We start from the raw sequence: 15,577 nt of genomic DNA on the forward strand, positions 1-15,577 counted from the left end.
CGCCTGGGAGGCTCAGTCAATTAAGTATCTGCCTTCAGCTCAGGTCATGATCTCAGGGTCCTGGGATCGAGTCCCACATTCGGCTCCTTGCTCAGTGAGGAACCTGCTTTTCCCTCTCCCTCCGCTTGTGCTCTCTCTCTGTGAAACAAATTAAAAAAAAAAAAAAAAAAAGGAACTGAGGCTTAAAACATATTGTAAGGGTTTATTTGAGCAAAATTCAGTTTGAATCAGACAGCACCCAGCCTAGCCTGGGTGGCTCAGTCAGTTAAGCGTCCAACTCTTTTTATTTTTATTTTTTCTGGATTTTTAAAATTTCAATTCAATTAATTAACATATAATGTATTATTGATTTCACAGGTACAAGTCTGTGACTCATTAGTCTTATATAATTTCTTGGTTGGCTCTGTTGGTTAAGCATCCAACTCTTAGTTTCAGCTCAGGTCATGATCTTAGGGTTGTGAGACTGAGCCCTTTATCAGGCTCCTTGCTCAAGGGGGGAGGGGCCTATTTGGGATTCTCTCCCTTCCCACTCTCTCAAATAAAAATAAATAAATCTTACAAAAAAAAAAAATAAAAGAGGCTCCACAGACTTCCCTCATCACTCCTCCCACGTGAGGATACAAGAAGTCAGTGTTCTGGAAGAGGTCTTTTGCTTGACCAGGTTAACACCCTGATCTGGGACTTTCAGCCTCTAGAACTATGAGCAAAAAATTTGTTTTCTATAAGCCATCCTGTCTGTATTATAGCAGCCTGAATGGACTAAGACACCTGGCAATTATTCCAAAGCAGTATCTATAGATTAGCCTAATTCTTTTTTTTAAATTTATTTTATTTATTTTTATTTTTATTTTTATTTTTAAAAAGACTTTATTTATTCATCCAACAGACAGAGATCACAAGTAGGCAGAGAGGCAGGCAGGGAGAGATGGGGGGGAAGCAGGCTCCCCGCCGAGCAGAGAGCCCGATGTGGGGCTTGATCCCAGGACCCTGGGACCATGACCTGAGCTGAAGGCAGAGGCTTTAACCCATATGGGGCCCAAGTGCCCCTCTTTTTTTTTTTTAAGATTTTTATTTATTTATTTGGCAGACAGAGATCACAAGTAGGCAGAGAGGCAGGTAGAGAGAGAGGAGGAATCAGGCTCTCTGCTGAGCAGAGACCCCCCTATACAGGGCTTGATCTCAGGATCCTGGGATCATGGCCTAAGCCAAAGGCAGAGGCTTTAACCCACTGAGCCACCCAGGCGCCCCACTAGCCTAATTCTTAAAAAAAAGGGGGGGATTTTATTTATTTTGTTTATTTTTTAAGATTTTATTTATCTATTTGACAGAGAGAGCTCACAAGTAGGCAGAGAGGCAGGCAGAGAGAAAGAAGGGGGAAAGCTGGCTCCCCGCTGAGCAGAGAGCCTGACATGGGTCTTGATTCCAGGACCCTGAGATCATGACCTGAGCCGAAGACAGAAGCTTAATCCACTGAGCCACCCAGGCGCCCCTATTTATTTATTTGACACACAGAGAGAGTGAGAACAAGCAGGGGGAGTTGCAGAGACAGAGGGAGAAGCTGACTCTCCACTGAGCAGGGAACCCCATGTGGGGCTCGATTAGGGCACTTTGTGGTATGTAAGTTATACCTCAATAAAGAGGTAAATAATTTAAAAGACTTTTTTTTTTTTTTTAAGAGAGAGACAGAGTGTATGGTTGGGCAGGGAGGGGCAGAGGGAGAGAGAGAGAATCTCAACCAAGCTCCACACCCAGCAGAGCCTGATATGGGGCTCAATCTCACAACCCTGAGATCATGACCTGAGCTGAAACCAAGAATTGGATGCTTAACTGAGTGAGCCACCCAGGCACCCCCAAGAGACTACAATATTAATAAATGTGACTGTCCATACACTCCAAATAGAACATTTTCAAAACAAAGGATGAATTTGAAATAATTGAATGAAAAACAACCCCAAACCAACATTGAGAGGTTAAGATGCAGCTAAAGCAACACCTAGAGGAAAATGTATAGCTATGTTGGTAAAGATCAATTTGGAGGGACTGGAGTGAGGTTGGAGGGGAGTCATGAAAGACTATATCATTTGCCTATCTTCCCACAATCACCATTACCATTGGGGGGGGGTGTGACATCCAATTGATTACAGGTCTGCAGTGGGCTTGCTCTTGGGGGAAAAGGAGTGGACAGGTCCTCAACAGTCTGACTTTCTGGTTCTCCAGTTCTGGGGCTGGCTTTGATTTATAATTTGTCTTCCATGAATGAGTTGGCATCATGGACTGCCAGGATTGGGAGAGGCATTTTGAGGTTGAGTGAGAAGAGCATTCTGGGGTGATGGGCTTTGGGGGTTGAGTGCTGCCTCCCAGGGTCTCTCCTGCAGGGGGCAGCCTCATGCCTAGGGGAGTGGCAGGGACGGGGGAGGCGGTGGATAAAAGGGAGGATTTGGGAGCAAGATTGCTCTGTAACACCAGGGCTTGGAAGTGAAAAGAGTACAGACTCTGAAATTCTAGAATACTGCCTGTCACCTTGGGCAACTCCTTGCCTCTTTGAGCCTCTGCATCCATCATCTGTAAAATGGGACTTCAGCAGGAAGAAGTAGGATTGGGGAGGGATGAGAAATACAAACTCAGGGACTAACTATGTGGTCCGGTCTGGTTCTGTTGTTTCCCAGCTGTGTGACTGGGCAAGAGATTTGACCTCTCTGGGCTTCACTTTTCTGATCTGTAAAATTTGCAGTATCCGCCTCAGAGGACTGCTGGGGAAGTAAACTGTTTAATACACATAAGGTCTTGAGCCCTGAAGCCAGACAGCCAAGGTGATGAAGGGGTCATGGGGAAGGAGGTACAAATTGTCAGGGCCTGGAGACCCATCTTGAAAGAGACTCTAGGATGACAATATGACTTTGCTGAGAGGCCTGTAAATTGTCTTCACCAAAGCCTGAACCCACTCTTGGCAGCCCTCTGCCACTTTGAGTCCTAGCTCATCCCTTTCCTGCTGCGTGACCTTGGGCAGGTTATTTTATCTTTCTGAGCTTTATCATTGGCAGTGTTGAATGAGTTAATATTTGTAAAGCACTTAGCATTGTACTTGACATAATACTTAACAGTCAAGGTGGAGACTGGAGTGGCTTCTCACCGTCCATGCTAGCCTCTTTCTGGCATGTCCAACTATCCAAAGGGAGCGTGGTTCTAGGGACAAGAGATGTTCCTGGTGACCTAGCCCAGAGCATGCTTCTTGTTAGCACCTAATATCTGGTAGTAAGGCCCTTTCTGCATAAGCTGGTTGGAGGGGTTTCCAATTGATAAGTCTACTGTTATTTCCTTAGTCAACAAATACTCATTGATCCTGAGGGCACTGGGGAACCATAGCAGGTTCTAGCGGGAGTGGTCAGAAATGTAGGAAATAGGTGGGAGGAGACAGACTAAGTCGGATCAGAGAGGAGGCTAGGGCAGAAGGGGATTGTGGAGGAGGTCTTGAGCTAGGGTAGGAGGAAAGATGAACAGGCCTTGGAGACAGATGGCTTTGGAGGGTTGGAGGTTGGAATGAACATACTCTATGAGGGTCTTGGCTCCCTGAGACCAGCTGTTTCTATGAGACTCAAAGAAGATAAAGGAGTAGAGCTCATGACCCAAGGTTCTGCTGGAGTGTTTGGGCCCCTCAGCCCAGGTCAACATGACTGGAATATTGCTGTAAGGGATTCTGGGAAACTGAGTTCCTGTCCTTTTTGGCTTCTCTAAAGGAGACTGTCATAGGGTGGGAAACTCCCCAAACACAGGAAGTGCTTCCTATGCTCTATGGCCAAAAGGAATGTCAAATGTCCCCATGAGTGGCTATGTGGGCTCCAGAGGGGTGGGCTGAGCTGGATCCTGTCTCCCCTGTTCACAGCCCTTAGGGGCTCCCATTCATTTGCAGTGGGATGGAATCTCCTTCATGGTCTTACAGGTCACTTCCTATCCCTCATCTTCCTCCCACTCTCTGCTCTCCCCCATCTGATCCAGCTTTCCAGCTTCTTCCCTGTTGCTCAGGTTTGCCAAGCCACTCCCACCTCAGGGCCTTTGCACCTGCTGTTTCCCTTCCAGATCCTCACATGGCTGGCTCTTACCTCTCCCTTGGGTCTCCGCTCAGATTTCACTCCCCTGAGAGGCCTGGTTAGGGGGACCCCTTACTCTCTTTGATTTTCTACCAAAGCCCTAATAACCCCACCATGACAGCACATATTTATGTGTTTTTACTCACTCCAGTGTCATCTCCATGGGACCAACTGTCTTGTTTTCTGCTGTGTCCCCCATAAGTGCTTAATAAAGAGTTGCTGGGGTGCCTGGGTGGTTCAGTTGGTTATGCCTCTGCCTTTGGCTCGGGTCACTATCCCAGGGTCTTGGAACGCAGCAGCCTTGAGTCAGGCTCCCTGCCCAGCAGGGAACCTGCTTCTCCCTCTCCTCCCCCCCTCCCCCCGCTTGTACTCTTGAGCATGCTCTCTCACATAAATAAAATCTTTTTTTAAAAAATAAAGAATTGTTGGGGACGCCTGGGTGGCTCAGTTGGTTAAGCAGCTGCCTTCGGCTCAGGTCATGATCCCAGCGTCCTGGGATCGAGTCCCACATCGGGATCCTTGCTCCGCAGGGAGCCTGTTTCTCCCTCTGACTCTGCCTTCCACTCTGTCTGCCTGTGCTCGCTCTCGCTTGCTCTCTCTCTGACAAATAAATAAAATCTTTAAAAAAAAAAAAAAAAAAAAAAAAAAAAGAATTGTTGAAATGATACATGCCTCTCTATTCTATTCTAGTTCCTTTTAGAACTAGAGCCTCCTTTTCCCTAGCCACGAAGGAGAACTTTGCCACTCTGATCTTGGTGGGAAGGAACAGTGGGTGGAGAGATCTCCCCTGATCACCCTTTCTAAGCACTTCCTCCCAACCAGGAATCTGGGGAAAGGCAGGAAGGGCCCCCTTTCCCTAGATCAGACCCCAACTGCCTGGGAAGAAATGCGGAAATGGGGGGAGACCCGAAAGGAGGGAGGAACCTCAGAGGGAAAAGGCTGGTCTCTTCTCGATTGTAATCCTGGGCGCTCCCTGGACTCCTCCTGCCCCATGGACTCTCCTGGCTTGCCCTGCAATCTCGGCGCCCCCCAGGCAGAGGATACGGCTTCCTCTAGCCGTCCCCGTCCCCGCGTGCACGGAATGCCCTCTTCAGCCCCTGAGGTCCACGTCCCCGTCGAGAGCTCCTGCTCCGCCCGGATCTGGAGGTGCGCGAGTCGGGAGTCCTGCCGGTGCTCTGCTCTGACCCGAGCCGCCGCCCAGCCCCCTTCCGCTGCGGGCGGGGGAGGCCTCCCTGGACGGCGGCTGCCCTTGTAAGGAGGCGAGGCCAGGGACACCCGACACGCCTGGTTATAATTAACCCGGACACGTGGCGACCCCACCCCCGCAACACCTGTCCCTGCCTGCCCCCCACCAGCCCCAGCACCTCGGGTCTAGGTCTTCGCAAAGGCGACAGCGAAGCGCCCTCTGAAAATAAGCGCTCTTCCAGAATGAGTCCCTCCCTGCCCCCCCCCCCCCAAACCCCCGGGAAGTCTCTCCGCCTCAGCCTGCCGCCCGACTGGAGTGGGGAGGGCGACCACCACCTCCAGCCCTGGCCTTGAGCTTGAATCTCCCAGCTCTGGCAACCCTCCGTTTCCCTCCCACTCGCTCCCGAGGAGGAAAGTGCGTCCAAACACGGGCTTCTAGGGTCAGGCTCTTCAGCGTTCAGTCCTGGGCTTTGGCCAAGTGCTCCCCAGTAGTGGGACTATTGCAAGGTTTCCCCAGGGCCGGGGCTCAGGACCTGCTGTTTATCCAGGTCAAGGCCACTGGGGGCTGAGGAGAGGCCTGGCCAGCCCAGGAGGGTCTGGTGGCCTAGTGGAGTGGTTTCTACGTGCCTGGGACGTCCCCTACCAGGGTCTTGTGTCCTGGGCAGGGGGCCAGCAGTCCCTGCCAGCCCGACTCAGCACTTGGTGGGGGAATCAAGTTGATGGGGGAAAGGGGGCTGGGCTCAGCCCCTGCAGCAGCCCATACAAGGCCATGGGGCTGGGCGTGAGGTATGCCTGGGTTCAGGGTGGGCACAGTTCCCGGGCAGGGAGGTGAGAGGCTCAGCTGCCCTCTGGTTCCCTTCCCTGGGGGCAGCCCCTCCCAGCCAGTAGCACAGCCCGGCCCCCCTATATAAGGCCGGGGCTGCGGGCCCTTCCTTTGGGTCAGTCTCGCCTCCGGGATACAGACAGCCCCTTTCCGCACAGCCCAGCCAGGTACCACCGGGGGTGGGAGTCAGGGCGGGGTACAGACTGGGGCCCCCATGGGGCCAGCAGCTGGTCCGGTCCTGGGAGTCTGCCCCATATCCTCCTCCATGCAGGCGGGTCAGTGGGTGGGAAGGTAGACCGTGCATGTGGGGGTCCCCTCCACCTGTGAGACCCCTGGTCTGTGGCACGAGGTCATGGGGAGGGATCTTGGAGACAAAAGGAGTCTCAGCAGCTGCCAGCTGTCACCCCTGCGTGGGGCTTCAGGCTGGGCCTGTGTTTGTGATGGCTTGTCCCCAGCGCTGCGCTGGGTGCTGGAAGCCCAGTGGGAGGGGTCTGTCATCTGTCTGCGGGGTCACTGCATTTGCAATTCTGCGTGTCCCCAGTTGTTCCCACACGACGTTGTGACCTTGCATCTGACTTTCTGTGGCACCTGCATGGCTGCCTGTATCCTGGGTGTGTCCCCGGGCTTGGAATCGGGTGTGTGACTCTATTTATGGTGTGATCTGGGGGGTTGTGTGGCTCTGGGACTCCCCCAGCTTGCCTCAGCACCCTCTGTGAATGCACCTCTTGCAGGCTGGGGGTGGGACACCCCAAAGGGGGGTTTCTGGGCTGGAAGTCCTTGAGCCCAGAGGCCTTGATGCGTGTCCTCCCGGCCACTCCGGCCCACCTGTCTCCAGGCTGCTGACTTGGTGCAAATGGAGCCCCAGGAATGTGAGGAGGGTGTAGGGGGGGCAGCAGCTGGGGAGGGGAGAAGGAGAGGCCAGACTCTATAAATAATCCCCAGCCCTGGAGAGTAGCTCCAACGAGGTTTCTTCTGGTGAATTCCATCTGCCCAGGCCTGATGCCTCAGGCTTCAGCTCACCCTGCACCACCACCCCCATTTCCTTTCTACCATTCTACCTGATTCCTGTCCCTGGAGCTGCCAGCGACCTCCCACTCCCACCACCACCACCACCACTGAAGCATCCCTCCTCCTCCTTCCTGGGTCTTATGGATTAAACTAATAATAACCGTCACGGCAACCATCCCTCGAGGAAGCAAGACCCAGCTCCATGTGAGGACGTGTGCTCAGCCTGCCACGTCCCTGTACCAGAAGACTCTTCTTGGCAACCCCCGGGCCCAAGCTCAGTTTCTAGGCAAAGGAGGCTCAGAGAGGCTGAGCACCTGGCTTGAGGTCCCACAGCAGGGGATTTGGCACAGGCAAGATTCGAACCCAGCTCTGATGACCCCGGAGACTGGGCTTTCCTTCTCAACTAAGACCTGCCAGAGTTGTCAGTAAAGAGAGGGTCTGGCTACCCAGCCTTCCCTTCTGCCCTGCTCCTCATCCCCTAACTAAGCAGAAGCTTCATGGAGAGAATGTCCCTTCTCTGCTCACACACTCATTCTCAGCCACACCTCCACCTTCCCCCCAGCTCCTCACACAGACCTTTAAAATAATAGCGATGATAATCATAATAATAGCTAAGCAAAATAATGCTTATTGTGTGCCAGGACTCTCCCAAGCGCTTAATGTACAGGAACTCCTTTAAGCCCCTGAGATGAGGGCTCCTGTGACCCCCACTGTACACATGAGTAATCTGAGGCACAGAGAGGTTAAGCTGAGTCACCAAGGTCACACAGCTTATTGTATGTGGCCGAGCTGATATCTGACCCAGAGTCCCCATGCATCCCGTCAAGTCACAGGGACTCAGAGACAAGACCCTTCTTGTTCCAAGTCACACAGCACCTGAGTCAGGACTGGCTCTGACCCCAAAGCCTTGCTCTGTTCCCTTGTTGGCCTCTGCTGGAGGCAAGTTAACCTTCCCCCCTGCAACCCGCCCTTGCCCACCAGGCCCCCCACGCCGCCACCATGCCGTTCGGTAACACCCACAACAAGTTCAAGCTGAACTACAAGCCTGAGGAGGAGTACCCCGACCTCAGCAAGCACAACAACCACATGGCCAAGGTGCTGACCCCGGAGCTCTACAAGAAGCTGCGGGACAAGGAGACTCCATCCGGCTTCACCCTGGACGATGTCATCCAGACTGGTGTGGACAACCCAGGTGAGCCTCCTTGCTGGAGTGTGGATAGAGACTCAGGTGGGGTGGGGGCTCCGGAGGCTGCCTGCCACGCCTTGGTCCCACCTTCACAGGCCTCCATTTTCCCGTCTGGAAGATGGAGGCTATGCTCGAGGGGCTGTTGTGAGAAGCAAATAAGGCTACATGTATGAAGGGCTCGAGACGGGCCCCGGCACGTGGCCAACCCCTCACAAATGCACACAAGTAAGATGTGAAAAAATCATTCCATCTCCTGAGGGCCTCAGTTTCCACATCTGAAAAATGGGCACCCACGTCATGAAAACAGAGTCAGCGCACCTACAGGGCTTGGAGCAGGGCTGAGGACGAAGCATGCGCTCAGGGTCTGGCAGGGGGTGTCATTGGTGCCCTGGTTCTTTCTCCAAGGACACCAGAGCCCCGAGGGGGGTTCTAGCCTCCAACTCATTGTGTGATTGAGGAGCGATGCCCCCTCTCTCTGGGCTTCTGTTTCCCCATCTGGGAATACGAGGGTCTTTCAAGTCTCTTATTATCCGTGGGAGCCGATAGTCTAATATGTTTCTGAAAGTTTTTCAGTGAAGGAAGAGTCCGTGATTTGGGGACTCTGAAGTGGTAATATTTTTGGTACTTTATAACTGGGCCCCTAAGACTTTCTCCTTTGCCCTGCCTCCAGCACCTTTCCCTCAGCCCAGATATCCCCTTGATCTCTCCCAGCCTTCCCTCTCTGTCCAACCAACCCTTATCCTCTGTAGTTCTGACCCAGAGGTCTTGAATGAGAACCTGCCAAGACACACACACACACACACACACACACACACACACACACACACGTGCACACACACATACAGTCTACACTGGATCCAGGAGCCCGGGCCTTCCTTGCTGGGGACAAGCACCTCTGATCCTTGCTGGGGACAAGCACCTCTGACCTCACCCTGAACCCCCAGGTCACCCCTTCATCATGACCGTGGGCTGTGTGGCCGGTGACGAGGAATCCTACCAGGTGTTCAAGGATCTCTTTGACCCCATCATCCAAGACCGGCACGGGGGTTACAAACCCACTGACAAGCACAAGACCGACCTCAACCACGAGAACCTCAAGGTCAGCTGTCCCCAGGCCAGGGGAGGGACAGGGGAGAGAGAGGGAAGGACGTACATGGGAAGGAGCATTCAGAGAGACAGAGACGGAGGGGAGGGAAAGAGGGACAGCGAGGCACAGAAGACAGAGAGACCGAGGACAGAGCAAGGAGAGTCAGATGGGAGGAGAGACAGGGAAGGAGATGAAGAGAAACAGGAAGCAGGGACAAAGATGGGGAAAGAGATGTATGGAGGGAAAAAGAGGGACAGACGAGGAGCTGGGAGAAGGATGGAAAGAGACAGAGAGGGGAGAGGCAGAACCAGGGTGGCGGTGGGAGAAGCCTGGGGACAAGAAGGAGCCAAAGGAAGTAGCAGAGAGTTGGAACTGGGAGCATGCCCAGCCCTGACCACCCTCCTGCCCTCCAGGGTGGAGACGACCTGGACCCCAACTATGTACTCAGCAGCCGCGTCCGCACGGGCCGCAGCATCAAGGGCTACACCCTGCCTCCCCACTGCTCCCGGGGCGAGCGCCGGGCTGTGGAGAAACTCTCCGTGGAAGGTGAGAACCCCCACCCCGCCCACCCTTGGGACCACCCCACTCTGGCTCCGCTCCTCCATGGAAAGAGCTTGGTAAGTCATGGGTGCTGGGTGAGTGACGGCCGGCAGCATTACCCCTGGTGGAAGCCAGGGGGCGCTGACAAGGCACCCAGCGCACAACCACGCAGACCCTCAGTGGTATCGGGGTCCTGACCTCCATCGGTCCAGCCAGCCAGCCAGCCAGCCAGCAAACATTTGCGGTTCTTATGGTCCTGCGTAGGGAGCTAGGGCTCCCGTGATGAATAAGATGGACAAGATCACGCTCTCACAGAGCTGTCAGCCTGGTGGGGAGATAAGAGGAAACCAAGAAACCAACAAAAGAATGATGAATTCCAACATGCCATGTAGCCAAAATACAAAGGTGCATCTCGGTATGACTGGGAGGAGCTCTCCTAGAAATGAAAGGTTGAGCGATGCCTGGGCGGCTCCGTTGGTTAAGCGACTGCCTTTGGCTCAGGTCGTGATCCTGGAGTCCCAAGATTGAGTCCCGCATAGGGCTCCCTGCTCAGCAGGGAATCTGCTTCTCCGTCGGACCTGCCTTTCTCTCGTGCTCGCTCTCTCTCTCATTCTCTCAATTAAATAAATTAAATTTTAAAAAAAGAAAGAAAGAAAGAAAGGGTTGAGACCTGATTGACAAGAAGGAACCTGAAGAATTCCAGGCAGGTGGAGTGGCAAGTGCAAAGGCCCTGAGGTGGAAAAGTGTGGCTGGAGCTGAGTGGACCAGGGGAGGAGATGTGTCAGAGGGATATGGGTGGCTAGGCTGTGCAGAGCCTTGTGGGCTGTCTGGAGGGCTTTGGCTTTGACTCTGAGAGAGATGGGAACCTTGGGAGGATGGTGAGAAGAGTAAGTCCATAGAATTTCATGGAGTCCTCTGGCTGTTGAGTGGGGAACAGACTGTGGGCAGAGGTAGGAGCAGAGAGACTGTAAGGGGCAACCACAGTGGTCCAGGCTCTGGGGTGAAGGGTAGACAGTGGGATGTAGAGAAAGAATGGGTAGGTTTGAGCGGTAGAATCATTAGGCCTTTCAAGTCCCTTGTTTCTAGTAAATGTTTAACACCCAGCAAAACAAAGACAAAAACAAACAACCCCCCCCCCAACCAAGGAAACCAAAAAACCAGCCTCAATTTGCATCGACTGCCAGTTTCCAAGGTGTAAATTCTCCTACCATGACCAATTTTAAGCTATGAACATGATGTCATAGAGAGATGGGAAGCGATGCACCTCGGTACTTGGGATCCCCATCATCAGATAGGGACGAAAAATCTTCAAGAACATAGATAATAAAGATGCAATAAAATAATTAGGAAGTAGCCATTTTGAATATTTACTACCTGTGGGTTTTTAAAAAACTTTATTTATTTATTTTTAGAGAGAGAGAGAGGGGCAGAGAGAGGGAATTTTTTTTTTTTTTTTGACAGATCACAAGTAGGCAGAAAGAGAGAGAGAGAGGAGGAAGCAGGCTCCCTGCCGAGCAGAGAGCCCAACTTGGGGCTCAATCCCAGGACCCTGGGATCATTTCCTGAGCCGAAGGCAGAAGCTTTAACCCACCGAGCTACCCAGGCACCCCAGAGAGAGAATCTTAAGCAGGCTCCACACCCAGCACAGAGCCCAGTGCAGGGCTTGATCTCACAACCCTGAGATCACGACCTGAGCTGAAATCAAGAGTCAGATGCTTAACTGACTGAGCCACTCAGATGCCGCCTATTACTTGTTTTAAAATATAGTTTATTTAACTGGAAGTTTACATAAATTATTATTATTTTTTAAGTAGGCTTCATGCTCAACATGGGGCTCAAACTCATGACCCTGACATCAAGGGTTGTGTGTTCTACCGACTGAGGCAGCCAGGTGCCCCTAGACAAATTTTTTTTTTTAAGATTTTAGTTTTTTATTAGAGAGAGAGATTGGGAGAGGGAGGGAGAGTGAGAGAGCATGAGAGTGAGGAGGGTCAGAGGGAGAAGCAGGGAGTCTGATGTGGGACTCGTTCCCAGGACTCCAGGATCACCACCTCAGCTGAATGCAGTCACTTAACCAATTGAGCCACCCAGGCGCTCCTAGATAAATTATTTTTAACAATATAATATAGTATAAAGTATGTGATATATAGCATTATATAATACACTGTATTGAAGTGTCTAATGTGTATATAAATATATACATTTATTCTATATATGAATATAAACAAATACTACATATGCTATTTTTTTAATAATAACATTTTTTTTTTTAGATTTTATTTATTTATTTGACAGACAGAGATCACAAGCAGGCAGAGAGGCAGGCAGAGAGAGAGGAGGAAGCAGGTTTCCTGCAGAGCAGAGAGCCTGAGGCAGGGCTTAATCCCAGGACTCTGGGATCATGACCTGAGCCGAAGGCAGAGGCTTAACCCACTGAGCCACGCAGCCACCCCTAAATATGCTATTTTTTAATAATTTTTACGGATGGCTTCCCAAGTTCCTAACATGTTGACTGTCCATCTTGTTGGCCAACTGGAGGGGCTTCAGCACACGGTTGGTCACAGGTGAATGGATGTGAAGGTCAAGGAAGGGGAGATTCTATGCAAAATCTGGGTTTCACCCTAGTGTTCAGATGCCATTAGCACATCCACCGGACCAAGCCCCCGGCCTCTGTGCCCAGGCTGTGGTGGGCAGGCTGCTGACCACTCCCTTGTGTGGCCCCCCCTTAGCCCTCAACAGCCTGACAGGCGAGTTCAAGGGGAAGTACTACCCTCTGAAGAGCATGACCGAGCAGGAGCAGCAGCAACTCATTGACGATCACTTCCTGTTCGACAAGCCCGTGTCCCCACTGCTGCTGGCCTCTGGCATGGCCCGGGACTGGCCCGACGCCCGTGGCATCTGGTGAGGTCCCCTCTGCCAGCCTCCCCATTCCTCTGCCAAAGCTAACACCATAAAAATGACGATGTTTCCAGGCATCCCCAGAAAAGTGACCTTGCCTTCCACCCCTGTGTGACCTTGGGCACATTATTTTAACATTTCTCTGCCCTGGTTTCCCCATCTGTAAAATGGAGAGCAGTAATGAAAACAGTGTCTAGGATATAGTAAGTGCCCAACATTGGCTATTAGTTTTATCGTTTACGGCTGCTTATAGTTACTTTCTATGAACCTTTGAATCCCCAATTCTGATAGCGAAAGATTTTCAAAGGTTTTGAAAACTTAGGTCTCAGATGATTTGGAGAGTCTGAGTTCCAAGATATACAGATGGAATGATTCTAAGGTTCCAAGATTTTGAGTATTTTTAGGTTCTCAGATTCCACTAATTCCAGGTTCTGTGATTCCGTGGTTTCAGACATTTCCAGATCTAAATGTTTTATGGCTCTAAGCCTCTATTTCTGACACGTCACAAGGTGAAGGCAAGGTTGGTCCCTGAGACCAGATGTAGGATTTCCAAGATTTGTCAATTCGGACTCCCAGCTTCTGTTCTTCAAAGATTCTGAGATTCTAAGCGTCTGTAATTTAATGCTGTTCAGACTTAAGACCCTAAAAACCTTTGATCCTAATTAGATTGGCGATTCCTCAGATTCGATGACGTTCGGGTCTATGGGGGTAAAGCTTCTGCGACTTTGAGGAACGGGTGCCACCACCCGAAACTCCTCCGGCCCGTTGCCCCCTAGCGGTGGGGGTGTTTTCGAGAGGCCGGGAGTGGGGTGGCCACGCGGAGCTGATGCCCTGGCCTCCTCTTGCCCCACACTAGGCACAATGACAACAAGAGCTTCCTGGTGTGGGTGAACGAGGAGGACCACCTCCGAGTCATTTCCATGGAGAAGGGGGGCAACATGAAGGAGGTTTTCCGCCGCTTCTGCGTGGGGCTGCAGAAGGTATGGAGCCTGGCCCTCGCGGCGGACCTGGGACAACCCGACCTGGAACGCCCCGCCCGCCTCTCAGGGCTCCGCCCCCCGGGGCAACCCGGCTCCACCCTATGCGCAAGCCCCGCCCCTAAGAACGCGCTTCCGAAGCGTCCTCAAGCCCAGCCCCCTCCGCATCTTGCACCACCTGGGTGGTCCGGCCCTTCCCTTCAGAAGCTGAGCGCTGGCAATTTCCCAACCCACCCCCCACCCACGTCCTCACCCTGTCTTCCGCCCAACCCCGTCCCGGTTGCGGGTGTATTTGGGGCGCCCGCTGGCGCTGACCCCAGTCCTCTCCCCTTACCTCAGATTGAGGAGATCTTCAAGAAAGCCGGCCACCCCTTCATGTGGAACGAGCACTTGGGCTACGTGCTCACCTGCCCGTCCAACTTGGGCACCGGACTGCGTGGAGGCGTGCATGTCAAGCTGGCGCACCTGAGCAAGCACCCCAAGTTCGAGGAGATCCTCACCCGTCTGCGCCTGCAGAAGCGCGGCACAGGTGCGGCTCTGCCTCCGCTTGCCGCGGCGTCGGGGGCGGGCCCTGTGCGGAAGGGGAAGGCGGGGCATCCATGCGGGTTCTGGGGGGACCAGGGCTACCCCTCCGTGGGCCTCAGTTTCTTCCTCTGTAAATGGGCGTCAGCACGCTTTATCTCATAGGAATCAATAGGACGTCATGACATTGTGGATGTCCCCTGCCCCCTAGGGCCCTCGGTTTCCCATGTGTAAAGGAGAGGACGGTCAGGGTTCAACCCCAGACGGCCGGGCTCCGGAACTCGCTCTTAGCCGCAGGGCTGTATTTTCATGTTGGATGGTTGAGGGGAGAGGTATCTAAATTAGCCGGAGACGTGAGCCCACGAATGGACATTTAGGAGACTCAATGCACGTAACCGGTTACACAGTAGGCGCCCAGTACGTGCAGCCGTCTCCGCTGGCACGGGGGCCGCATCCTGGGCCCCACTCCTGCACCTCTGCTCCCTGCTTATGCCCCTGCCTTCTGCTCCTGCAGGCGGTGTGGACACAGCTGCTGTGGGCTCAGTGTTCGACATATCCAACGCGGATCGGCTGGGCTCGTCCGAAGTCGAACAGGTGCAGCTGGTGGTGGACGGTGTGAAGCTCATGGTGGAGATGGAGAAGAAGCTGGAAAAGGGCCAGTCCATCGATGACATGATCCCCGCCCAGAAATAGGCGTCGGGTCCGCTCGCCGCCGACTGCTGGAGCCCCAGCCAAAGGGAGGACTCCGCCTGTCGGGGGTCCACCCTCCACCAGCTCCACTTAGAGGGGTTCGGCCACCTGGGGGCTCTATCCAACCATCTCGGAATTCCATTCCCAACCGGAGTTCCAACGAACGGGCTTCAGCTTCTGAAGCCATCTGGCCAATGAGGAACCTCCTCACACCTTCCCCTCCTTTTCCCAGAGCTCCGCCCACCACCAGGAGCTCTGGCTAACGGAGGGCTCGCCGACACATCTGGAGTTCCTGCTTTTTCTACACCCAAAGCAACAAATAAAAGCAATGGTGGCCCTAACTTCTGTGCGAAAGTTACTGAGCAGCAGGAGGTGGGACGTTTGCCGTCGGCCGCTGCGCGACCTCGAAGGGGCTTGCCTTCCCCGTTATATCCCATCTCTAAAATAAGGCAAAGTTAGTGAACCGTCTAATTCATTCCGATACGGTCCTATGAGGAAATCTGAGACCCAGAGTCGTGCAGCCCCCTTCCCAACCTGAGCTCCCCATCACGCATACTCAGATCTCAAACACAGGGT

The 15,577-nt window shown here is 52.9% G+C and overlaps 1 protein-coding gene across 1 annotated transcript; it reads left to right on the forward strand.

Annotated features, from left to right (window-relative positions):
- Positions 1-6,114: 6,114 nt before the first annotated feature.
- On the forward strand, positions 6,115-15,342 carry CKM (creatine kinase, M-type). Its single transcript, XM_004767604.3, has 8 exons — positions 6,115-6,260; positions 8,083-8,293; positions 9,232-9,386; positions 9,788-9,920; positions 12,644-12,815; positions 13,669-13,792; positions 14,129-14,318; positions 14,826-15,342. Exons 2-8 carry the CDS (start codon positions 8,101-8,103, stop codon positions 15,002-15,004), a joined length of 1,146 nt encoding a protein of 381 aa, XP_004767661.1. The 5' UTR covers positions 6,115-6,260; positions 8,083-8,100; the 3' UTR covers positions 15,005-15,342.
- Positions 15,343-15,577: the final 235 nt, after the last annotated feature.

Source organism: Mustela putorius, unplaced genomic scaffold, assembly GCF_011764305.1.
Source record: "Mustela putorius furo isolate JIRA1106 unplaced genomic scaffold, ASM1176430v1.1 tig00000196_pilon_pilon_pilon, whole genome shotgun sequence".
Classification (NCBI taxonomy): Eukaryota; Metazoa; Chordata; class Mammalia; order Carnivora; family Mustelidae; genus Mustela; species Mustela putorius.

Coding starts and splice junctions, on each gene's coding strand:
- CKM (XM_004767604.3), top strand. CDS start 8,101: ATGCCGTTCGGTAACACCCACAACAAGTTCAAGCTGAACTACAAGCCT. Junction 8,294..9,231: donor GACTGGTGTGGACAACCCAG/GTGAGCCTCCTT, acceptor CTGAACCCCCAG/GTCACCCCTTCATCATGACC. Junction 9,387..9,787: donor TCAACCACGAGAACCTCAAG/GTCAGCTGTCCC, acceptor CCTGCCCTCCAG/GGTGGAGACGACCTGGACCC.